General features: G+C 48.0%; 1 protein-coding gene across 1 annotated transcript in view; it reads left to right on the plus strand.

The window, feature by feature from the left end:
• LOC144819374 (granzyme A-like) overlaps positions 1-26,381 on the plus strand; it is an 84,164-nt gene that overhangs the window by 35,055 nt on the left and 22,728 nt on the right. Inside the window, exons 2-3 of the mRNA XM_078677298.1 lie at positions 13,074-13,218; positions 24,924-25,068. Of these exons, the coding sequence (XP_078533424.1) occupies positions 13,074-13,218; positions 24,924-25,068 (290 nt within the window). The remainder of the gene's footprint in view (positions 1-13,073; positions 13,219-24,923; positions 25,069-26,381) is intronic.

Genomic DNA, 26,381 nt, shown 5'->3' on the forward strand with positions numbered 1-26,381 from the left:
GATTGGGGCCTACAGGAACACGTTGCTGCGAATACTCGACTCTTTGCGAGTTCCTCTGATACTGTTGAGGCTGCTGAAAATTATTCTGGTAGTTACTCTGACCACCATTAGTCTGGCCACCACCACCACGTGGCGGATATGCTTGCTGTAACAAAACCTTTGTTTTCAGCTCTTTCGTTTTCTTTTCTGCTCTATCTTTCTTGTCTTTGTCTCGATTTTCATATTATTGTGCAGTAGCCAATATCTGTGCTGAAGAGGAAACTGCCCATGAACTCTCTGAATCTTTCAACTTTTTACACAACTCTGGGAGCAGATTGTGCACGAATTTATCGACGAACAATCGCTGACCACCTTCTGTGCTCATATCTTGACCACTGTGGTCGACAAACGTTTCTTCAAACCTGGTGAAGAAATCTGACACCGTTTCATCTTTCTTCTGCTTACACGCAGACAACTTATCCCAGTTTACGCGCATCGCAGGCATTATCGTTTTCATGTAATTAATGATCCTACCGGGAAGTTCTGCTACTAAAGGCTCAGGCTTGGAACCACCAATTTGTAGGGCATCTGCAGTAACGATATTAGCCCATGAATCACCTAACTCCTGATCATGATCTGTATGACGAATCTTTCCCCATAAAGGCTGTGGAACAACGTTCCCAAATAACATATCGATATCGGCTAAATTCATGATACAAGACCCAGCAGTTTGTGACAACTCTTTGTAATACCCTGCAGGATTTTTACGCGGATCAGGCAGTGTCTGTTTAAGGGCCAAAACTTCAGATCGCTTCCAGGGAACATGTACCCACACACGCTGAAAGTGTGGCAGGATAGGTGGGATAGCATTTGCGTCACCCTCTCTCCATTGTGGGGGAACCTCTCTCATGGGGTACTGTCGCGCCTTTTTCCTACCGGATGTATCACGCTCAGATTGGGATCCAGAAGTGCTCCCCTTACTCCGATATGACAACAATATCTCAACTGCTCTCTCGACATCGGGACCTACAATCATGCCCTCTGCGAAATCGAACCGCGCACGACACAACTCGGGCGGGTTACATTCCAGATCATTGTCTTCCAAATCTTCACAGAGAAAAACACACACCTGTTCAAAAACGTATCTCTGCTTCGGTGCTTCCCATTGACGGAAGACTTCCATGACAGACTCTACATCGTATTTTACAGTGTCCATAACCCATTTGTGCGCTAAACGATTCAGTAAATCTCTCTCTCTATAGTCAGGCAGTTGACTCCGCAACTGTCTTTGTTTCGGGTTAGGGGTCGTATTAGGCGACCCGAGAAAAGGTGAGAAAAGATTAGTCACAGTGTTGGCCATTCTTTGTCGAACAGAAGGAGAAACTGATGGAAGAACGGGCGGAAAAATAGTGTTAGATAAGACGGAAGCAGAGACAATAGCAGAGGGAGCATTAGGAGAAGTAGAAGGTACACTAGGCAAAGTTGTAGAAAGCACAGGCGGAGCAGATGTGATCGGTGGGCCTTGAGAAGGCTGCACCAGAGGAGCAGAACCCAGCTGAAGAGTAGCTGGTGGGTGCTGTAGAGGAGCAGGCACAACAACTACAGGTGGCGCAACTAAAGGTTGCAGAGGTGCTGTGGCATTTTGCGCATAGGGCGGTGGCGAACTTAACAAATGTGCCATTAACGGATCTTTTTCAGGCTCTTTTGCTGCATCTTGCTTAAGAGTCGGCAAAACTGGATAGCATTTATCTACTACCATTTTACGTTGCCTGTGCAACTGCTCACTCATCTGTTCTTCTTCATTGTCTTTAAACTGCATAGCAGCTTGTATTACCGAAATACCTCTTTCTCTCTTATTTTCCTTCGCTAATTTAATTTCCTTTTGTTTGGCCTCCTTACGCCATAGGCAGAAAGAGTCAAACATTGCCAGCCGGGCTTTCTTCTTGAAAAGTTTAACTTCGAGATTATCTAGAATTTCCGTGTCAAAGCTACCATATTGGGGCCATTTTAAAACACCATCTTTTCTGGTGTATTTGATCCATACTTAGTTATATGTGATGGGGCCTACTCCATGTTTCACATATAATTCATATGTTGGAGTTCCAACCGGAGGAACCGGACACGAGTCCTCCAATCGGGAGTCCCTAATATTACAACCAAGACATAACACATTTCCAAGTCTAAGACCAGGCATCTTCGCTCTCTAGTCTAGTTCCAAACTTCAAAGGATTATCGATTACGATATTTCTCGTGAATACACGAGTCCCTTGGTTTTGGTGCTTGCAAGTACCAAACAAAACGATCCCAAAGGATACCCAAAACTAAGAACCAACTAAGGACTGGGAGACGCTCCACTTATACTTAACTGAAATATCGATGACGTCACTAGAAGACTCGTCTCAGTGTTTCGCTCTACCAAACTTCAAGGGTCCAAATCAGGGCGATAGCCAGGGCAGCAGTCCTTCGTAGCCGTCGGGAAGCGGGGAACCTCGCAGCAAAGACCTTCGGACCACGTCGACATGCAGGGGTCGATGAAGTGGTTGGCCGTCCTCCGGAATTTTCACACGAAGCGCCTCACGAACCTCTGGCTGGACCGGTACCGCTGGAATCGCCCCAAACGTTGGGCGCCAACTGAGGTACTGGGTTTTTCAGAACCGGTACTTAACCGGTAACCCAGCGGTGCCAGGGAGCACACCCAAGGACCTCGAGTTCTTTCCTGATTCAGACCACAGAAATTCAGAGTCTTCTAGGTGAAGTCAAGGATCGATTTTATTGGCTGCAACCAAGGTAACAAGCGTCCTAGAAGTACAACACACAGGAAGTATGTTCTCAGGAGACTGCCGCAATTCACAAAGTCAGGCTTCTCCTTTAATACGAAATATTGTGCTTTAGGCAAACATTCCTAACATTTTACAATACTATTGAGATGTTTCTATTACAAAGAAAAAGCAGAGTCATGATGACAAGGCCATAGTTCAGTTTGTCCAGCCCACAATAAATTACCCGGCAAGGCCTAACATTTTCATCAGATATCGCTGGACCCCTAATAAAACCGGGCACCTCCCCATCATAAAGCAAGTGAGAGAAGAGAGCAGGGACAGGTGTGAGCGAGATTCGGCAGGGTGTGTGTGCGAAGGATGGGTTTATGGCCTGTTGAGCCTTGATGCTATCTTGCTCGGCCACTGGAAGAGGAACTGACCAAACAGGTTCGGCCTGGGGCAATGGTTCCTACTTGCCCAGGTCAGAGAAAAGTCAACCAAGGTGTACGTGTCCTTTTGAATCGGATTCAGCTGTATTATAAGCCTATGTAAAGGACAACTCACAAAATGGCTGCCGCATACAAAATGGAAGCCAAGGGTTCAGAATGAAAATGACGATTTCGAGGTGAAATCGTCACTCGAAATTGACGAAAATGTTTGTACATAGTGTACTAGCCATTCTCGGTCTTTTGACATAAAAATCGTCATGCTACGACGAAGTTTAATTCTCGAGTCCAGAATTTTCAGTACTACACCGTGGCTGCGGCCTGTGCGTCGACTCCCGGTGTTGCTCTGAGGGTGCCCCTTTGCCTGGCGCGCCTCAACGGAAGAGGTGAGGAGGACTCGAACGGCTTCCCTACCGCAGCGGATGACCTGGGCTGCAGTGCAGAAGCCCTGAGAGGATAATTGGGGATAGCGGCGGCGCTGGGCCCGCGAGCAAGGACGATGGAGGCCTGAGACGGAGCGGATCTCCCTACAGCACAGGCGTGCCCCAGCTGCTTGCCCGGCGGTCGATAGAGGGTGCATACAGCGGAGTGCGGGGTGAGGCATACCCAGGCGGGTGCACCGGCGCTGAGGCAGCATACAGGTCCTCGGCATCAGCAGAGGGGAAGGCTACGGTCCCTGCGTGGGGTGCCTAGGAGGGCCTGTAGTGGCGACGGGCAGGCCTGTTGAGGGGGGGCGGGCCCTGGACTCGTCGCCTCTCCCTACCCGGCATGGTGATGGCGGAGCATCGCAACGGCCTGCTCGTAGACAACCCCTTCATATTCGTCTGAGGTGGCGTGGTGGACAGGGAGCTTGGCGCAGATTGACCCGTCATACTAGTGGCTCAGACCCAGGACACTATAACCATCGGAGGTGGTGGTGTGCTGACCACGCCTGGACTGAGGTGCCGGTGGGCATCCTGAGACCAAAACAGATCGGGGGCGCTCTATGCACCGAGTGCCCAAGGACTCGACGACATCTGCACAGGTCGTGGAGACGGAGGGAGGTCTCCTATCGTGGTCACCCTGGGGCTGGTGACGGCCGGGTTCCCATGTCTGGGGCTCAGGAAGGCCTAGTAGGCCTGGAACTGGAGGTGAGCGGTTCGCTGGATCCTTTGAGTGTGCGGCTACGGAGCTGGGTTTCCCGGAGGGCCGTGCTCATCGGTCTGTCGGCGGTCCCGGGGCGGTGTGAGCTAGCGCGGCTGACCGGCAGCACAACAAGCCACCCAGGAGGGAGCTCCCGCTCACAGAATGGCTAGCAACAAAGGGGTTAAGAAGGGAGAGCGGACATTGCCAGACATGCTGAGCAGGGGATCCGTGAAGCAGGACAGGGGGCAGCACTCCCCGGGCCACTCGAGCGGCTCCCAGGGGGCGAGCGGAGGGGAGCCCCCGGTCACCAGATCCTTCCTGGAATCTCTTTTCAGTTCCCTTAGGGAGGATTTCCAAGCACTAAAGCAGGAAGTGGCCGGAGAAGTTCGGGAGGTGCGGAGGGAGGTCGATGGCCTCGGTGAGAGGGTGACTACGGTGGAGGAAGCTGGACACGCTCGGGACGAGGAGATCACGCAGCTGCAGCAGGAGGTGGTACGATTAAGGGACCAACAACTTGATCTTCAGGCGCACAATGAGGACATTGAGAACCGGTCCCGGAGAAACAACATCCGGGTCCGGGGAATTCCATCCAGAGAGGAGAGAGAGGACGTGGCTGGATATCTGAGAGACTTGTTTAGAGAGATACTGGGTGAGGCAGTCGACTTCCCCATCAGGATAGACAGAGCGCATAGAGTGGGCCTACCGCGTCGGACCTCGGCGCCTCCCCCCGATATCCTAGCCTTCCTACCGGACTACCCCCTGAAGGAGCGGATCCTCCGTGAAGCACGAAAGAAGCCATCCTTACGTTTCCGGGGGCACCAGGTGGCCCTCTTCCAGGATTTATCGGCAATCACACTGCAGAAACGCAGAGCCTTCAAAATAGCAACTGACTTCCTGCGGGAGCATGGCACGCAGTACTCCTGGGGCCACCCCTTCCGCCTCATCTTCCGATGGAACGGGACTCTGCACCAGCTCCGCTCCCTCCAGGATACCTGAGGGGTGCTGGGACACCCCGCGCCGACGACGCATCACTAGAGATGGCTGGCAGACAGTCCCTGGTCGATGGTCCTCTACTCCTTCCGCACGACCAGACTCACCCACTATCCGAGCGGAAATGGACAATGCTGTGCGGGAGGTGGCCAGGGACAGGGCATCTGGTGACACTGCGCTGACGGCCTGAGAGAGCTCCGGGGGGAGATCGACATAGCCTCATCAATAATGCAACTTTGGAGGTCCGGGGGAGGGGGGGCGGCGGGAGGGTGTGTAGTGGCTGGACGTCCACTTCAGTAACTTTCCAGAGACTTGTCCGTCGAGGACTGGACTTGGACACTTGGGTTATGGGGGAAGTTGAGGGGTTGGGATGGGGGGGAGGGAGTGTTGGGTCAGTTTTGGGGTTGGGCTGGGGGTGACGGTTGGGGGGTGGGGGTGGAGTGTTGTGGGTGAGGGGCAGGGAGTTGGAAGGGGTGGAGGGGGTTGTCCAGTGCACTATGCAGTTTCTAACAGCTTTGACAGCACTCATATACCTTGCCTGGTCCGGGCGGGGAATTTACGCTTACATTTACACCATTTCCTATGCCTCCCGGCACCTTTAAAGTAGTGACCCTTAATGTTAGGGGTCTCAACAACCCGGTCAAGCGGAGGGCGGTATTGTCCCTTCTGGAAAGCACTCAGGCTGATGTCTGTCTCCTCCAGGAGACGCACCTACTATCCTGAGACACGCACAGATTGCGCTCGCTTAAATTCCCGACACAGTTTTTCTCCTCTAGCACTACTAAGACGGCGGGGGTTGCAATCCTAGTGGCCAAACACTTTAAAGGGGAAATCCTTCACAAACAGGCAGAATATACAGGCCGCCTGCTAGCTTACCGGTTCAGGACTGGGAATATCACTTTTACAGTTGGTTCTTTGTATAGCCCTAATGAACAGCAAGAACGCTTTTTACAATCAGCGCTGATAGACATTACTGCTTCGCAAGATAGGCACATCATCATCGGGGATGACTTTAACATGGTCTTTGACTCGGCCGTGGACAGATCGTCGCAACGCTCTCCGCAGCTCGGGGAGTTCTCGGCCGGGTGTAAGGCACAGTTGGCGGAAGTGGACCAACACGACCTTTGGCGTCACATGCATCCCACTGACAGGGGGTATTCATATTATTCCCATGCCCATAAGACCTACGCGAGGCTGGATCATCTCCTGGTTACGACTGCGGTGCGGGCCCTGGTCTCGGCGTCAGACCTGGGAGTGCTGTCCTTGTCGGATCATGCTCCGGTCTCCGCCACTCTGCGTCTGCCGGCAGTGGCAGGTCCTCCCAGAATATGGCGCCTCCGCGACACTTTTCTACACAGGAAGGTAGTGGTTGACCGCATAGAGGGGGCGATCCGAGAGTATCTGTCCCACAATGACAACCCGGACACCACCCTGGCGACGCGGTGGGCGGCCCTGAAGGCGGTCCTTAGAGGGGAATTCCTGGCAATCTCTTCTGCTGAAAATAAAGAACGGCAGGCCAAGAGGGACGAACTCACCCTGAGGGCCCGCGAGCTTGAACAGATACACCGGAGCCCCCAGAATATGGAGACAGCTTAAGGAGGCGAGGAAACTCCTGGCGGCCCTGGATCTGGACCGGGCCGAGTACGCCGCGCTTCGCCTGCGCCATGCATACTACACCTGGGGGGACCGCTGTGGCAGACTGCTGGCAAACAGGCTCCGAACGGTGCATCAGAGTCACCTAGTGAAAGAGATCTCTGACGCCACGGGGACGGTGGTGACGGAAGATGCCCACATAGCTGAAACGTTTCGCCGATTTTACGCGGATCTATATACCGGAGACCCATTAGATGACACGGCGATGTCCACATACCTGGACTCGGTCGCATTGCCCTCACTGGACCCCTCGCAGGCAGAGCACCTAGAGAGGGACATTCGACCGGAGGAAGTGATTTCCGCCATTGCCAGACTTAAGCATGGCAAGGCTCCGGGGCCGGACGGGTACACCCCACTTTTTTATAAGACGTTCTGCACCACATTGGCTCCGATCCTCACACGCCTTTTTAACTCGTTCGCTACTCCGGGAGCCATTCCACCTGACCTTTTGCGAGCCTCCCTCACGGTTATCCCCAAGCCCGGGAAGGATCGGAGGCACTGTGGCTCCCACAGGCCGATATCCCTCCTGAACGTGGATTTGAAGCTGTACACAGGGATCCTCGCAGCCAGATTAGCCCCCCACCTACCGGGACTCATAGATCCGGACCAGGCGGGATTTGTTCCGGGGAGACAGAGAGTAGACAATACCAAGAGGATTGTTCACCTCTTGGAGAAGGCCTCCCGGATTCCCGGAGAGAGAATGATGCTGGCGGTGGATGCCGAGAAGGCGTTTGACCGGGTACATTGGCCTTATCTCGAACGGGTATTGATGAAAGCGGGCATAGGAGACAAGTTCCGCTCCATGATCCTTAATTGTTATAGACAGCCGACTGCGGTAGTGCGAGTGAATGGCTACAACTCGAAGAGCTTTAACATCGAGAGGGGTACCAGACAAGGGTGCCCGCTCTCACCATTGCTCTTCGCCCTCTATATTGGTACCCTTCGCCAAACGGGTGCGTGATCATCCGGCAGCGAAGGGGGTGCGGTACGGGGGCTTTACGCACACCATAAGCCTCTACGCGGATGACGTCATACTATCGCTAGAGGATCCCTGGACGGCCCTGCCGGCCTGCATCAGGGAGCTGGCCTCCTTTGGTGCTGTTGCGGGTTTTAAAATGAATATGGGGAAATCTGTGGCTCTGGACATCTCCCTTAAGCCGGCCACTAGAACACATCTACAAGGCCAATTCCCCATGCTCTGGTCGTCGGAGTTGGTGCCCTACCTGGGGATTCAGCTAGCCCCTACCTTGCCGGCCATGGTGACCACCAACTACACAACATTAGGCAAAAAGATCCGAGAGGAACTAGGACGGTGGAATCGTGGCACTCTTTCCTGGTTGGGCAGAATAGCTGCGGTCAAAATGATGGTCCTACCCCAGGTCCTTTATCTATTCCGAGCCTTACCACTCCAGCCGCCGGTCGGGTGGATCCCACAGCTGCAAACGGACCTCTCCCGATTTATCTGGTAGGGTAAGAAGCCCAGGATGCGCAGGGCTCTTTCCACGCTAGCCCCGGAGGCGGGAGGACTAGGCATACCGGATCTTCGCAAGTATTTCCAAGCGGCGCAGCTGCGCTATTTGGTAGAATGGAGCAGGTGGGAATCAGACAGACACTGGCTATTCCAGGATCAGGCAGTGGCGGGCCGACCCCTACAGGAAGTCCCGTTTCTACGCCGACCACACCGCCCCGCGAATCTGTATGCCTCCTATGTCACCAGGGTGCCGCTGCGGGTCTGGGACGCCACCAATCTCGCATACAATCTCACCACATTCCCGTCCCCACTCCACCGTTGGTGGACAACCCGGACTTTACACCGGGGATGGAAAGGGGGCCTTTACTCACTGGGGAGCGGCCGGGTGCCTGGCCCTGTGTCATATATATGGCCCGGAGGGAGTCATCCCCTTCCCGCAGTTTCAACAGGAATTCTCATTCCCTGAATCCGAGAGACTCCGCTATTTCCAGGTTCGCCACTGGGCACTACACCCGCAGACACGGGAGTCAGCCGACAGACGACTCTCCCCATATGAGAACTGGCTCATGACCCGCTCGTCCGACTCAAAATTGATCACAGATCTCTATAAGCTACTGCAACCACCCTCCTCACACCTTTACAATCCGGGACGAGAGCGCTGGGAACGGGAATTAGGCAGGACACTGACACACAAGGAATGGGAACAGATATCCTATAGGGCGAGGCACTCGGCATGCCACATGGGCCTCACTGACACGCTGACTAAGGTCTCTACCTACTGGTACTATACACCTGAACGGGTCCATGAGATGGACCGTAGCAAGGACGACACCTGCTGGAGAGGGTGTGGGCACCGGGGCACACTGACACACATTTTATGGGATTGTCCGCTTCTAGAGCCCTACTGGAAAGAAGTGTTAGACGAAATTGAATCCCATTTTGACATAGAACTGCCACGATTCCCCGCATACACCCTACTGGGACTCCCGAATGGGTTGATGTACCCCCTCAGTTCACGCAGGGGCAGACAGACAGCTATTGCACTGGGTTCAGCAGTTCAAAACATTTTAATACATTGGTGCACTACCACAATACCCTCTCTCATGGGCTGGCTACACAGATTATGGCACATACTAGGCATTGAGAAATTATCACTCACAATGGCGGGAGACACTGAGCAATTTTATGACCTCTGGCAACCATTTCACTCCCTGCTCCTCACTGAATTTAAGGAACTTACCTGTCCTAAATATCTCCGTCTCCTGAAGCTCACGAGCCCTGCAGTGCCGGCCTCTTGAATGGGTAGGGGATCCACCTCTCTCAGTGAGGACGGCCAAGGTAGACGGCTTGGGGATGGCCTGCGCACTGGACGATGGGTGGGTGGGGGAGGGGTAGGGGAATTGGGGAGTTGGGAGTTGGGGTTCGAGGGGGGAGTTTAGTAAAAATGGTACTTTAACATTGCAACAATGCATATCCTTCACTGCTGATGCGGACTGGCCCAAGATTGAACTGTTCTTTATCGATGTGCCGCTATGGGTACGGCCTGGTCCGCACTGACTTATTGCTTCATATACTTTGTATGTCTGTCCATTTATGTTACACTGAATAAAATACTTTAAACTTAAAGTTATTTGGGGAGGCTGGGTCCAGCGATGGTTTTTTCAGAATGGGGAGGACTTGGCCTCCTTTCAGTGAGATCGGGATTGATTATCGCAGTCCAGCAAGGAATGATGGATTTGGTAATAGTCGCAAGACAGTTCGAGGGGAGTGGGTCGTTGAAGTGGTTGTTCGGGTTTAAGGAGCAAAGGATATTTGCGACAGAGTCTTCTCGTAGGGTGAGAATTCGGACCAGTGCGCTAGATTCTTGGGTAAGGTCTGTGTCGGTAGCAGTGATGGAGGAGGCGGATGGTCAATGTTAGGTGGAGGGAGTGAGGCAGCTTTGAGTTCGGTACCTAAGGTTAGGATTTTGTTTGCGAAAAACGAGGATAAATCTTCAGAGGAGATGAGAGACTTGGGGTTTTCTTTGGCTGTTTTGGACAGTTTTTTCGATTGGAGTTTGATCATCTCAAAGAGTTTCCGAGGCCTGTTCTGGGCATTTCCTAGTTCCGCTCTGAAAAACTCTTTTTTTGAATTGAGGATGTTTTTGTTGTAAGCATTTTTGGCCTGGCGAAGAAGTTTCAGGTGAACTGCCGATGGGTGCTGTCTCCAAATTCTTTCGGCTTGTCGGAGGGATCTTCTCTCGTCGTTGAGGGAACCGGTGAACCAAGGGTTTCTCTCTTTGACTCAAGCCCTTTTTAGTTTAAGAGGGGCTAGGTCATCCAGAATGTTCGACATGGACGCAGTGTAGTGATCATTGAGGTCACTGACTGAGGTGATGTGAGGAGGGGGGGCGGTTGGATTTGCAACGGGTCTCAAGTTCAATTAGGTCTAGGTTTTTGGTGTCTCTGACCCAGCGTTTTGGTAGCACTGGTTGAGGAGCCCATGTTTTGAGGGGGCAGGGTAAGAGAAAGGTGATGGCATGGTGGTCTGACCAGTCGCAGGGGTCGGTGGATATGAGTTTGACGGTTTTCTCGTTAGAGATGATCCAGTCGAGAGTAGCCCCTTTCGAGTGGGTGGGGAGTGGGCAAGCTTGGGTCAGGGCTAGATCGGTCATAAGATCTGTAATGGCATTGACATCAGGATCCTTAAGGTTGTTCCAGTGCAGGTTGAAGTCTCCCAGGAAAATGTCTTTGGTGTTGGGGGAGTTCTTAGCCGTGATAATTTCCATGAGGTAATCAGTGAATTGATTGTTATTGCCTGGGGGGTGGTAAAAAGTGTGCAGGTTGCACAGGTGGGTGGTGTTGCTCCAGACTGAGAGGGCTAGATATTCGCAAGAATCAGTGGCATCCGTTAAAAGCTCTGAGACAAGGAGGTTAGAGCGATAGATGCAAGCGATTCCGCCACCTTTTTTGTTAAGTGGTCTGTCTAGTCTGGGTATGTTAACATTGGGGGGGGACTAAGAGGTCGAGGCATGAAGAGGATGCATCATTAAGCCATGATTCAGTTAGGATGGCTAGGTCTGTGTTATTGTTCAGATGAGAGCAGCGACATCGGCTGCATGTTTTACCGCCGACCGGCAGTTGATTAGGAGCCCCGTCAGACCAGGGAGGGAGGTGGTAGTGGGAGTCGGGGCAGTCAGGGATACGGGTGCAAGATTGATTCTGATCGCCCTTCTATTGCAGCGGGGGGGCAGTCTGTGTGGATCAATAGCGACCGTGCAGATGGGGTGTGCGGCACTCATGACTGGTGGGCAGGGAGGGATAAGGGCTGGATTGAGGTCTTTGAGAATTTCCTGAATTTCCTTTTCAGTGAGGTCTGAGGAATCGGTGGTTATTAGGTCTATATTATTACAGTTTTTTTAAATTGGTAAAATGGACTTGAAATTAGTGCAATATAATACTGTGCATCTTGTAGTGTAGCACTACTTGCTAGGATTCTTGATATTTGGCATCCATTATTCCTAGGAATAATAATAATTTCTGAAAGTTATGGGGAATCAATGATTCATGAGTGTTACATCATTCTTATGAAGTTTGATTTTGAAACCACTGCTGACAGAATATTCCAGGCTATGATCCAAACCTGACTTTGATGTCAGGCAGCCATGGTTGAGTGTTTTACCAAGGCACACTATAAGTCACTAATCATGCACCCCAGAAAGGTCCAAAAAGGTCCTGTACGTGATACCTCTGCCAACAATAAATGCTGAACATGACTGCACCCCTTTGGCACTGCCACTAGGCAAAGGGCATTAGCTGCACCCTTGTCTTGTGCCTGTCATCCTCTTCCCAGTACTTGCCAAGTGGGCACGGGCATGTTCTGTACCCATGGACTTGCTTGCAACACTTTCTCAGAGTACCCAGTGGGCACAGATATTTCGAGAAGACATGTATTTCCTAGAGTCCGCCCAGGGTGCTGCTACCTTCTAAAAATGTTTACCAACATAAATATGGCCCCACAAAATATGTGTTCATCAGAATTAACTTCACCAAAGGTACATAATTTGAATTTTTAGACATGCCAAAGTTGGACCAAATTTCTTGATTTCTGGAGCAGTAGTTACTCGTGAAGCTTTGCTCTCCCCACGCCTCTTCATGGCCCACTCAGGCTTCTTCGTTGTCTCTCAGATTCCGAACCCCAGAGTCCGACCCGCAAAATATAGACTGCGGCCTGTTTATTGGCTGCATACAATCATAGATGCTAATCAAGTGATCTTACTCCGCAATGGTTTTCATGTTATGCTGGATGTTGGCAACTAACTGACAGCACGAAAACAAAAGGGGATAAGACTATCGGGGGGGGGGTCTACTTACATATGTGTTTTCAAGTGAGCACTACGAACAAATTCTGGATGGAGCGAACAGAGAGGAAGTACAAATATCAGAATGTCTCCAAACTAAATTGTAGGACTGAGGGCTACATTTGGGAGGTTCTTGATGGCCTCAGTCTAAGCCTTGTTCCCACAGTCCACCCCAGGCTCTGCATACATGCCTTTTTCCACGAGTTTACAACTTCATTGCAGCAGCTTGTAAAATACAGGGCTTGGTAGAGCATGTTTGTGAAGATTGCTGCTGATGTTTAACCATGTTTTACTGGGTTGTGTTTTCGCAGATCAATGCATGGAAATCATTGGTGGGAAAGAAGTGGTTCCACATTCCAGACCTTACATGGCTCTGATAAGGGACAAAGGGTTCCTCATTTGTGGAGGAACTTTGATCAAAGATAAATGGGTCTTAACCGCTGCTCACTGCAATATGTAAGTACTTTAATCACAAAACAACAATGTGTTTCAACACAGTGGATAGATATGAAAGTAAAAAGTATACTTCAGAGTTTGTCTACAAAAGGTTGAGGTGGTATGTCCAAGCTTATATCGTGTTTACATTGTGTAGTGAGTGCCTAGCACCCCAGTTGAACCAGCACCTTAACTTGCATGGGTCATACACATACAAGTAGGTTCTGACTTAAGAACTTTACTCTGTCCAGGTGGATTGTGGGTAAAACTCAGCAGTGTGTTAGTCACCAAGGATCCAATTTGTTCTGGTAGTCCTGTCAGCTGCCTGTCAGTGAAGCATTAAACGAGCTCTAAACAAAGTGAGGCAATCCAAGGACAGTCACACAGACTCCTGGTTCATGAAAGCAGTCCTTAGTCTCACATTACTAACTCACTTAAATAAATCACAGGATCCTGGGGCCTCATTTATGAGAAATGACGCATTGCTGCATGAAAGCAGCGATGCGTCACTTCTCAGTGCGCACTCCTTGCGACATTCCTGATGCGTCATATTTAATGTATGACGCATCATGTCGCAAGGAGTTACAGATACGTCAGTATTTCTGACGTATCTGTAAGCGCAAAAGTGACGCATTGCTGGAGTGTGTCACAAAAGTGACGCAACTCCAGCAATGCGTCCTTTCACATGGGGCAATCTCTTAGATTTCACTGCGTCACATCTACGACTCTTCCTTGCGTCAATACGCCCCCCTTGCATACATTATACCTGGCGCAGGTATAATGTGGCGCAGGGGTTTACAAAGTGACGCATCTACCTAGATGTGTCACTTTGTAAATATGGCGCAACAAGGTGCATTTTTTTACGCCACTGGTGCGTCACAAAAAGTGACGCACCGGCTGCGTAAAAGTGATGCACAGCCTCATAAATGAGGCCCCTTGTTTCCTGTCCAGGGAAGACATGGCTTGGCAGTTCAGGCTGGACTGTTCCCATGAGGCACAGGGTCAAGACTGATTTGCACATAGGTGTGTCTGAACTGGGGTGGCGAAGTGAGCTAAAGAACGATAATGGATTCAACCCAGATCTGTGACTGGGGGTAAGTGTCTGTAAAGTTTCAGCACTCCGTCCATCATCTCCTTGTGTTTGCTTTGTTCGCCCTAAGTTGACAGGGTATGCCCAGGCGTGGGTCCCTTGCTCACTTCCCTACTGGATTCAAGCTAACCTGGCTGATGAGGGCTGTTAGCCTGAAGCCGGACCTAGGATGCTAGCTTCAGGTCCAGGGAAGACCTGGCTTGGCAGTTCAGGATGGATTGTTCCCATGAGGCACAGGGCCAAGACTGATTTGCATATAGCTGTGACTGAACTGGGGTGGCGAAGTGAGCTAAAGAAAGATGATGGATTCAACCCAGATCTGTGACTGGGGGTAAGAGTCTGAAAAGTTTCAGCCCTCCGTCCATCATCTCCTTGTGTTAACAAACAACCTACACACACTCTTTTTTCTGGTTCAGCTTCAAGGATTTGGAACTCCCTACTACCTAAAGACAGTTCTAACCCACCGACCCAAGTCTTCAAAATAGAGGTGAAAAAGATGGGTCCTAATCAACAGATTCCTCTCTCAAAAGTAACAATGAGCCCGTCCCCTGGGTTCATTGGCGGCTACAATGACTGTAATACTAATACAGGGTTAAAGCACATCAATGCTCAGTGGAACCAACAAAAACATTGTCCCCTGGGATCCTGAAACAGAACCGACGCAAAGGAGAATCATGGAATTCTACCCTGGAGAACCTACTCCAACAACGCATAAGGAATGGAGATCGTCTGTAAATAACTATGGACCAGATGTAGGTAATTCATATTTACCGACTCTTAAATACCGAATTTTACCGATTCGGTATTTAAGAGTCGGTAAATATGAAGGGGGGAGATGTAGGTATTACAGAATCGGTAAATACCGAATCTTTAAGATTCGGTATTTACCGATTCTGTAAATACCGAATCGGTATTGCCCATTGATTCCTATGGGCTTTGAAGCCCATAGGAATCAATGGGCAATACCGATTCTGTAATTACAGAATCGGTAAATACCGAATTTGGCAAGGGTGCAGGGGGTGTCACTTTGACACCCTCTGGCACCCCAAAAATAGGCATGTGCACCATGTGGCACACAGACATGCCCTAAGGGCATGTCTGTCTGTCACATGGCTAGGTGTGCATGCACACATGTGCATGCACACCTGAATTCGGTATTTTAACACCCAATTGGATTGTGTGTTAAAATACGGAATTTGTAGGGCCTTTGGGACTCAGAAGAGTCCCACCTACATTTGGATTTTCCGAATCGGTAAAATTACCAATTCGGTATTTTACAGAATCGGTAAATTTACCAATTCTGTAAAATAAAGACCCCCTACATACCGAATAGCCATTTACCGGTCGGTAACGGCCGAAATCGGCCGTTACCGGTCGGTAAATGGCCACCTACATCTGGCCCTGTGTTACCTCATACCATATCTTACTGAAGTTCTTAAAAGTTGATCTTTTTATTAGATATTCTTTTTATATATCAGTCACTTTTTTGTGACGCACCAGCGGTGTAAAAAATGCGCCTTGTTGCGCCATATTTAAAAAGTGACGCATCTAGGTAGATGCGTCACTTTTTAAACCCCTGCGCCACATTATACCTGCGTCAGGTATAATGTATGCAGAGGGGGCGTTCCCCCGCAAAAAGCCTCGTAATAGTGACGCAGTGAAATCTATGAGATTTCACTGCGTCACTTTTAGTACGCTGTTACGTCAAAATCTTGCGCCTGCCTCACAGCAGGCGTAAGACTGACGCAAGCCCTTTCACATGGGGCTTTCCCCATGTGAAAGGACCATTGCTGGAGTTGCGTCACTTTTGTGACACACTCCAGCAATGCGTCACTTTTGAGCTTACAGTTACGTCAAAAATACTGACGTATCTGTAACTCCTTGCGACATGATGCGTCATACATTAAATATGACGCATCATTGGTGTCGCAAGGAGTGCGCAGTGAAAAGTGACGCATCGCTGTTTTCACGCAGCGATGCGTCACTTTTCATACATTAGGCCACAGATCTTTGTTTATGTTTATCTATCATATGTACAGTGCTCTGATATCCTTGGGTCATGTTTGCACAAGTGGGGGCGGAGCACAAAAAGGAAATCTACAATTTGTATAGATTTCCATGCATTCAAATGATTCTATAAATGACCATGAATTCAGAATTATATGCTGAGACACAGGCATAAATCCTGAAAGATATTTCTGAGTGTTTTCTAATTTTTTCCATATTGGGACCTGTTAGAGCAGACGGGCACGGACTACTTTATATTACATCATTGAAAAGATGGACATTTTGGTGTTCCCATGAAAGGAAAACTATTTCCCAAATCTGCTTCCACCCTCTATGGATAAGTGCAAACATTATTAGTGGTGATAAATCCAAAAGAAATACTCAGGAATGTCATGAACTCACAAAATTAGCAAATAACTTCAAGGCCAAACCAAATAAAGATACAGTCAGCTGTGACCTTTTGCTTTGTCATGAGGCCAGGAACTGTAACAAAAATCTTAGCCCTGGACTCCGAAATACTTGATTGAAAGTCACATGAAACATTCAAAAGGTGAAGGGAGTCAGCTTGCAATAAGTCTAACCACTGGCAATAGCTTGGGGTAGCATTTCAACCCAGTGTTCTTTTGCTCACCATGCCACTTAGTTTGGAATAGCCATGGGCAAATTAATCTTGACCATGTTCCTCATGGAAACAGTTCAAGCCGAACTGCCAAGCTATGTCCTCCCTGAACCAGAACACAAGCAACCCAGGACCGGTTTTGCCCTAATTATAGACTCATCATCCGGGTGCAGCTTGGATCCATTGACATAGTGAGCACGGAACCAACGTCTGGCCATACCCATGCGACTTAGGGCAGTACAATGGATTGGGATGTAGGCCCAAAGTGATTAACAGAGGTTGAGATTACTTCAAGCATTGGCTCCATCGCTAATTTTTATATGTGTTTTGTTTTGCATACTTGGTTTTAAGGCAGAGCATGTTTCCAGAAATAGCTTGCATGTAAAACTTGAATTAATTCATGGTATGGAGTATGTACAACGATAATTAATAACATAAGGAAATGTAAGCTTACACCTCACTTTATCTGAAAATAGATACTGAAGAGTGCTAGACATAAAAGTGTGATGTTCGCTAATAAGTATTTTCTGGAAAATTGTGCTCTCTGCCAGCATGCTCAACTATACAGGAGATTGGAGTGCACATCTCTTTCGTGAAGGGAGACTCGTCAACCTCTCGACTACTGGTTGGTGAAAACTATTCTACTTATAGTGGTCAGAGTTTTACTTCTATCCCTAATGGGTAGAATGCCTACTAGCCCTGTGTAGAAAAATTCACATCCAAATCTCCCATGATTGGGATCAGTTATCCCACCATCCCTCAGGGTGACATGTATGTGGTCAGATATCTATACTCACCACAGTACAGGGCCTGGCCTGCAATTAGGTCTGAGGATGGGCACTGGGAACTTCGGGGCCGATGTAGGTCGGTCGGTAACGGCCGAAAATCGGTATTTTCGGCCGTTACCGACCGGTATTCAGTAAATGGTATGTAGGGCCACATATTTCACAGAATCGGTCAATTTACCGATCGGTAAATTTACCGATTCTGTGAAATACCGAATCGGTATTTATTACCGATTCTGTAATTTTGATATGTAGGTGGGACTCTTCTGAGTCCCACAACCCTTACCGAATCTGTATTTTACCATCAAATATATTTGATGGTAAAATACCGATTCCGGTGTGCATACACATGTGTGCATGCACACCTGTGCCATATGACAGGCAGACCTGCCCTTAGGGCAGGTATGCCTGCCACATGGCCCCCGAATCTTTTTTGGGGGTGCTAGAGGGTGTCAAAGTGACACCCCCTGCACCCTTGTCAAAATCTGTATTTACCGATTCGGTAAATACCGACCGGTAATGCCCCATTCATTCCTATGGGCTTCAAAGCCCATAGGAATGAATGGGGCATTACCGGTCGGTATTTACCGAATCGGTAAATACAGATATTTACCGATTCGGTAAAAGGAACATCTGGATGTTCCTACATATCCACCCCTTAGATTTACCGATTTTTAATTACCGAATCGGTATAATTCGGTAATTAAAAATCGGTAAATCTATTTTACCTACATCGGGGCCTGGATTTCTTAGTATTGCATAACATTAATTTGATGTTTACCATGAAACATTTCAAAAAGAATTCACACATTGCTGCTTAGCGGGATTTGAGACCCTTGGATTTGTTTTGAGCACCATCTTGGGTGTGGGAATTAGAGGCTTCTCCCCACTTTACTAGCGCCATTTTGGATTGTGCTTTAGTTCTGGCTGACTGCGCTTGCCTGCCTATTTAAGACAGGCAATGCTAGCGCGCAGCGGGCACTCAAGAGGCGCGCCAGAGGCAAGCCTGTCTGCGCCCGTCCGTGCCCAGGATGCGCACAGCGCCAGCCACGCTGCCCATTCCGACAGAGATCAAGGTCGGTTAATGTATGCCAGGGAACAGCTGCTTGACATAGGTAAGAGGAAGAACAGGGGATCCCATCATCATTTATCTAACACGGGTTATGATAAGAAGTCCTTAAACTGTGGGCTGATCAATAGTAGATCCCTGATTAAACATCATCTGGAGCTGTCTCTTATGATAGAGGACATGGATCTGGATGTCCTGTTTCTTACAGAGACGTGGACCAGTACCGACTCCTCTGTAGAATTGGGTTTTGCTTGCCCTGAAGGGTATAACATCTTTCATAAACCGAGGGCTGCTGGAAGAGGAGGAGGGGTTGGAGAGATTTTCAAGGAAACATGGAAATTTGCTTCAGTAAAGGTTGATGATGTCATTGGGATTAAACTCCTGGTTTTTCGCTGCAGGAGGCCAAGGAAAGGCTACTTACAGGAATGGTCTGCTATAGACCCCCAGGACAAGATACCCAATACCAAGTACTCTTGGACACCATCACTAATTTGACCCTAACCATCTCCAGAATGATTCTATTGGGGGATTTTAATTTATGGGACAATGGGAATTTAGGTAACCATCTGAGAGACTTAGGGCACACATGTGCAAATCTCAACCTACAGCAATTGGTACAATAAGCAACCCATCAAGGGGGGCATGTTTTAGATCTCTTGTTCGCCAATCAAACTGAGACCAAAGTGATAGATATACTGCCACAAAGTTGGACTGATCATTATCTTGTTCATTTTAATATCAATATACCTAAATTAGAGGGAAATAATAACTGTCCAGTGACATATCGAAAGGGAAGGGAGTGGGCTAAATTAGAAAACAATAGGACCCACCGACCTTTCCAAATGTAAATTTCTTTGCCCCTTCTATTTCCTTAGAGGAAAAGAATCAAATGTATTGTAGTCATATAGCTGGTACTCTGGACTTGTTAGTCCCAGTAAAGAGACTCAAAACTAGGAACAAAGCCTCAGCCCCTTGGTATAATGAGGAATTGAGATTATTACGAGCGTCATGCAAGAAAGCTGAGAGGAAATGGAGAAAGAACTATCGAGAGCTGGATAAGAATGAATTGAAACTGGCACAGGTTAAATATAAAGAGGCTATTTTAAAGTCTAAAGCAGACTTTTATGCTAATTATATTTTATAAGCACCTAATAGCACTAAAGCTCTTTTTAATATATTTAAGGATTTCTCTAGCCCATCCTGTTCGAGTAACAGGGTGGCTGCATCACAGAAACTCTGGGGCATATTACCAACGTTAAGCGAAATTTATCGCTAACGATGCTTAGCAACAAATTTTTTAACGCTAAGCATCGTCAGAAATTATTGCAGATAAACCTTGCTATTATCAAGGTTTATCGCAAAAGCGATAAAAATCGGCCGCAATGCATGAATATCGCTGAAAAGTCAGCGATATTCATGCATTACCGAGCTAATGCTCTTAGCCATGTTATCCACCTACCATTGGATAACATGGCTAAGAACTGCTCAGGGGCAGGTGTTAGCTTTGGAGATATTCGCGCTTAGCGCGAATATCTCCAAAAGTTGGTAATAGGAGATAGCGATGTTAGCGACTGTTTTCAGTCGCTAACATCTTGGCACGCCCACTTTGCATGTCATTAGTGATAAATTTCACTGACATGCAAAGCGGGGCCCAAGATGGTCACTATCTCCTACTAGCTGTCGCTAACTGGTGTTAGCGACAGCTAGGTGATAGGGAAATCATTTTATCTCCGCTTTCTTGGCTTTTGAAGCCAAAAAAGCGGAGATAAACCCCCTTGATAATATGCCCCTCTGTGATGGGATTACCTCTCATTTTGAGGGAAAAATTGCTAAGACTGTAGGAGATTTCTATCCCAACAACATTAGCGATCATGACAATCTTCTCCAGAAGCTGGATGAGGAATCTAGGGTGAACACCTGTCTGGAAAATGTCCAAGTCCTTATGGAGGACTCTTTCAATAACCTGGCTCACAGTGTGTCCTCTGGCTCCCCTCTTGACCCCCTTCCACATAGAATTCGGAAAGCATTCGGTCAAGAAACGTACCCTTGGCTGCGACAGATCTGCAGGCAATCTTTGGAAGAAGGAGTGGTACCGGAGGTGTGGAAGCAGGCAGTAGTGACACCTCTGCTTAAGAAACCCTCATTGGACCCCACGATTCCAGCTAACTTTAGACCTATTTCCCTCCTGCCATATCCGAATAAAATCTTGGAGAAGGCAGTCAGTAAAACCCTATCATGTTATCTTGAGGACAACCATCTGCTGGACAGGGACCAGTTTACGTTTTACCCAGGTCACGGTATTGAGACTGCTTTGGCAACCGTAATGGACAACTTACGAATGCGAGCCGACAATGGGAATGCTACGGTTTTAGTGTTACTAGATATGTCGGCCGCATTTCATATGGTGAGCCATACTGTACTGATGGAAATACTGGAGAAGATAGGGGTGAAAGGACGGGCCCTACGGTGGTTACAGTCCTATTTATGAGGAAGACAACAGGTGGTGACCATGACACCATTCACCTCCAATAAATCTCCAGTACACCAGGGGGTTCCGCAGGGCTCTGTGATCAGCCCAATTCTTTTTAATATCTATTTATGGCCCCTGTTCCCCATTATCAAATCCTTCGGAATTGACTTGGTTAATTATGCCGACTAAACTCAGCTGGTCTTTTTCCTGGAAGGGAAACAAGCGGTATCCATGGATACGTTCCAGGAGTGTATGCGTCAGACTGCTGGATGGCTCAGGAGAAATTCACTATAATTTAATGGGGGGAAAACGGAGGTGGTGTACTGTTCTACTGCCAGATTGTCCCAGCATCTACCACTGGAGTTCAATCTCACTCCTGAGGAGGAATCCTTGGTCCCAGTCAATACCGTGCATAATTTTCGAGTCTTGGTAGATAATAATCTCCAAATGGAGTCACAGGCCAACAAAACCGTTGCTTCTCTTTGATGCGCAAGCTACGGAAGATTCTCCTGCTACTCCCAAAGGATTCACGCTCTCCTGTCCTGTAGTAAGAAACACAGTGCTGAGTCGGCTATACTACTGCAACTCCCTGTATTTGGGAGCACCTCAATATATTTTACAGGGGTTGCAGAAAGTCCTGTCCATGGCAGCAAAGTTGGTGTTAAATAGGCAGCGTTGGACTTCAACAACTTTGTCCTTGAAAGATATTCATTGGCTGCCTATTAAGGAGAGGGTTTGCTTCAAATCACTCTGCATCGTGTACAGAGCAGCACATGACTTGGGCCCAATTCCACTGCAGGAGAAGTTCACCTGGTACAATCCAAAGAGGTAGCTTTGTTCCTCTAGTGCAAATCTGATGACGACTCCCAGATTTAAGCACTCTAGGATGGGGGCAGAGCTTTTAGTGTGGCTGATGCACACCTATGGAACGAGCTGCCCAGAGCATTAGACAAGCCAATTCCTCGATCGAGTTTAGAAAGAGTCTGAAAATTTGCCTTTTTCCCAAAGTCTGAACCTTAGTTTTCCCCGTGGCTACTCTGGCCTGCTTTTATGGTGGTCATATTTAAGTCTAAGCGCCAGGATACCCGTAGGGTGGCAGTCTGTGCTATATAAGATCCTAACAATAACAATAACAATAACACGTTCACAATATCAGGGACGCCACCATTTCTAAATCTTCATTTTTAAAGTTTTCTCAAGCTTTTGTTTGCTTTTACAAAGTACCTTTTTATAAAGAACTTGTAGGGTTTAAGACCAGATAGCATTTATATCTTAAGCTGAAATACTTTTTGTGCCTGCCCCTGTTTCCTTAATTTATACCACATATAGCACAGCGGCTATGATACTATATGTATGCCCGACTGCTTCACGTACCATATACACTCTATACCAGAAGCCACGGACTCCTATGTGTCTGGACTGGAAGACTGTAATCCATCTGCGGAAGTTGTTGATCCAGTTAGGGGTGGTGGAGGTGATCTTGTACTATCATACTGAAAAATAACTTTCTATGTTTAATGCAGCTCTATTGACACCTTGGGTCAGTTCAACTTTGCAGCCTTTAGATCTAGAGTATACACTGACTAAACCAGCCATGCTGGATTCTGCCATTGAGACCCTCGGGTTGATGTCATAATGGCAGCCCTAGGGGATTCGCAACATTAGAACATTCTCTTAAAGTTTCTAGAAACAATTCAAAGGTCACACAAATGCCAACGTGCATTAGTCTGTCAGTTGAACGTGATCATTTCTCCCTCCCAGAATGGATCACACACAGTCTAACAAAATTGGAGTAAATTTATGCTGTTGGGATCTATTGTTTGGGAGTTGGATTGATTAGATGACAGCAAAAATTACTTTAAAGTACCTGGGGGCCTTGCGTCAGTTTTGCGCTTCCGATGCGTCACTTTTTGTGACGCATCGGCGACGTAAAACATGCCTCCTGTTGTGCACTATTTACAAAGTGACGCATCTAAGCAGATGCGTCACTTTGTAAACCCCTGCGCTACATTATACCTGAGTCAGGTATAATGTATGCAGAGGGGGCGTTCCCCCGCAAAAAGCCTTGTAATAGTGACGCAGTAAAATCTATGAGATTTCACTGCGTCACTTTTAGGACGCTGTTGCGTCAAAATCTTGCGTCTGCCTCACAGCAGGCGTAAGACTGATGCAAGCCCTTTCACATGGGGCTTTCCCCATGTGAAAGGACGCATTGCTGGAGTTGCGTCACTTTTGTGACACAACCCAGCAATGCGTGACTTTTGCACTTACAGATACATCGTAAACACTGACGTATCTGTAACTCCTTGCGGCATGATGCATCATACTGTAAATATGACGCATCAATCATGTCGCAAGAAGTGCGCACTGAGAAGTGACGCATCGCTGCTTTCACGCAGCGATGCGTAATTTCTCATAAATGAGGCCCCTGACATATAATTAAACCCCGTACAAATGTATTATATATTGAATCACCTGTTTATTTATATGACGATTGTCACTTCTTCATTTGACTGCCAAATAAAAATTAAATCTTATTTTTATTATTATTGCTAGAATTTCTAATATTTTTATTATTTAAAGTAGGTTTAGTATGAAAAGGAGCAGTGGTGATTGCAGTGTTGCAACAGAAGTACCAGTAGCAGGTGTAAAAAAGAAATAGTATAAAAGAAGAGCTAAAATAAATCAAAGCATATAGCCATCCTTTTTATAGCATTTGAACAGGTACAGGTTGTGCCTGGAGGTGTTTTCCCAGGAAAAAGGCATGCAATGAGGAAATGCATGTGGAAATGGGTGATATAACACTGATGTCTACATGTTTATTTCCCTAGAGGGATTACTTGTCACATGCAGTAATAGCACAACTGGGAATCATTGACAGTGGTACTATCACGAAAAAAAAATAAAGCAAGAGAAAGGATGGGGGGGACTAGGGGCCTCATTTATGAAAAGTGACGCATCGCTGCGTGAAAACAGCGATGCGTCACTTTTCATTGAGCCCTCCTTGCGAGACCAATGATGCGTCATATTTACAGTATGACGCATCATGGTGCAAGGAGTTACAGATACGTCAGTATTTCTGACGTATCTGTAAGCGCAAAAGTCACGCATTGCTGGAATGTGTCACAAAAGTGACGCAACTCCAGCAATGCGTCCTTTCACATGGGGAAAGCCCCACGTGAAAGGGCTTGCGTCAGTCTTATGCCTGCTGTGAGGCAGGCGCAAGATTTTGACGCAACAGCGTCCTAAAAGTGACGCGGTGAAATCTCATAGATTTCACTGTGTCACTATCACAAGGCTTTTTGCATGGGAACGCCCCCTCTGCATACATTATACCTGACGCAGGTATAATGTAGCACAGAGGTTTACAAAGTGACGCATCTGCTTAGATGCGTCACTTTGTAAATAGTGCGCAACAGGAGGCATGTTTTACGCCGCCGATGCGTCACAAAAAGTGACGCATCGGAAGCGCAAAACTGATGCAAAGCCTCATAAATGAGGCCCTTGGTGTTTTTGTGGTTTGAGACACACACACATCACAGTGTTGTTATTGTAAAATCCCACACTGCACCCATTGTCTATGCAGAGTGAACCCAAGTATAATAATTTCCAATTATAAACGCATTGTCTTTCGGGAGCTTTAGCACCCATCAGAGCATTATTAACACATATTCATTTACTTTCAGAACACAAAAACCAAGCCGAGTTGTTCTTGGAGTTCACTTCCAGTTTAAGAAAGAAGCAAAGCAGCAGAAATTCAGAATCAAACAATCTATCCCACACCCACATTTCATATGGCCCACGCGTAGCAATGACATCATGCTTCTGCAGGTAAAGTTGATGTCCTTTGTTTAAAAATGTTTAACCATGTTCCTCAGTTTCCTCTAGACCTGATCTTGACACCTTGATCCATAACAGGCAAGTTGAAAAACTGCTGTCATCCTGGAACATCGTGAACAATTCTGTGCAGAGAAAGATGAGTAACCATAGGGGCATATTCTCAAGGATTAAACGCGAGATAACAACACTTTATCGCGGGGAACATCCATGACAACGCGGTCAAAACACCGCGCTGGCATTACCACACGTCTTTTACAATGCAAGTCGTTACCACGACTTGCGCTGGAGGGCGCTCTAGACTAAGGAATAGTAGATTTACTATTCCAACACCTTCCCTACTGTACGTAGGCTGGAGCTGGAATAGAAAATCTTACTATTCATAAGTCCACACCCTACAGCGCAAGTCATGGTAACGACTTGCGTTGTAAAAGATGCATTGTGATGTACCGCGATCTAAAATATTGTGTTGTAACATCATACAACCCCTGCGATAGCAGCCGCAAAAAATATCACCACAGATGACCCCTGCAACTATCGATGAGATGCAGAGTAGGCTTTCCCGTGCAAAAAGCTGCGACAACACCACTCCGCAACGTTCTCAGCGACCAGCCAGATAGGCGATAAGATTTCAAAACATGCTATAAGGCACGTTAGCATCAGAAAATTAACACCTACTCTGACCTGGTGTTAAGTCGAACGGCAGCCTGCACCAGAAAGGGGAGCCCAGCCCAGAGCCACACAGATGCCATGGAGCCACTGACCATGCAGATAGGAGCCCCAACTGACCCCTAACCACCCCCCGACCACCCCTCCAGACCAACACCGAGGCAGCGCAGACAAAAACAGCGACCCTCAGAAAACGCACCAACCTCACAGAACCAACACCAGAGAATGCCATTGCCCACTACAGGCCCAAAGGGATAACCATCCTCCATATCCTGACCACCATTGCCCACAGGCTGACTGTACTAACACAGCGGACAACCAACATCCCACCTCAGACAAAGCTGCTGGATGTGCTGCACGTTTCGGCCCCTGGTAACCTCTAACCAACAACCGAGTCGGAGGGCCCTCACAGCCAGCCCAATGCAAGTTCCACAGAACGGCCGTTGGCGATATCATCAGCCTGGTACCCCACTATCTATACTACCCCACACTGCGCAGGAACATCTGGAGACCAAGCAAGGCGTCTACTCCATAGCTGGCTTACCGCACGTGTGAGGGGGCAATTGACTGCACACATGTCCTACTTGTGCCCCATGGCAACACTGCACAGATAACCGCAACAGAAAGCACACACATTC

This window comes from Lissotriton helveticus, chromosome 2_1 (genome assembly GCF_964261635.1).
Source record: "Lissotriton helveticus chromosome 2_1, aLisHel1.1, whole genome shotgun sequence".
In the NCBI taxonomy this organism is placed as follows: domain Eukaryota; kingdom Metazoa; phylum Chordata; class Amphibia; order Caudata; family Salamandridae; genus Lissotriton; species Lissotriton helveticus.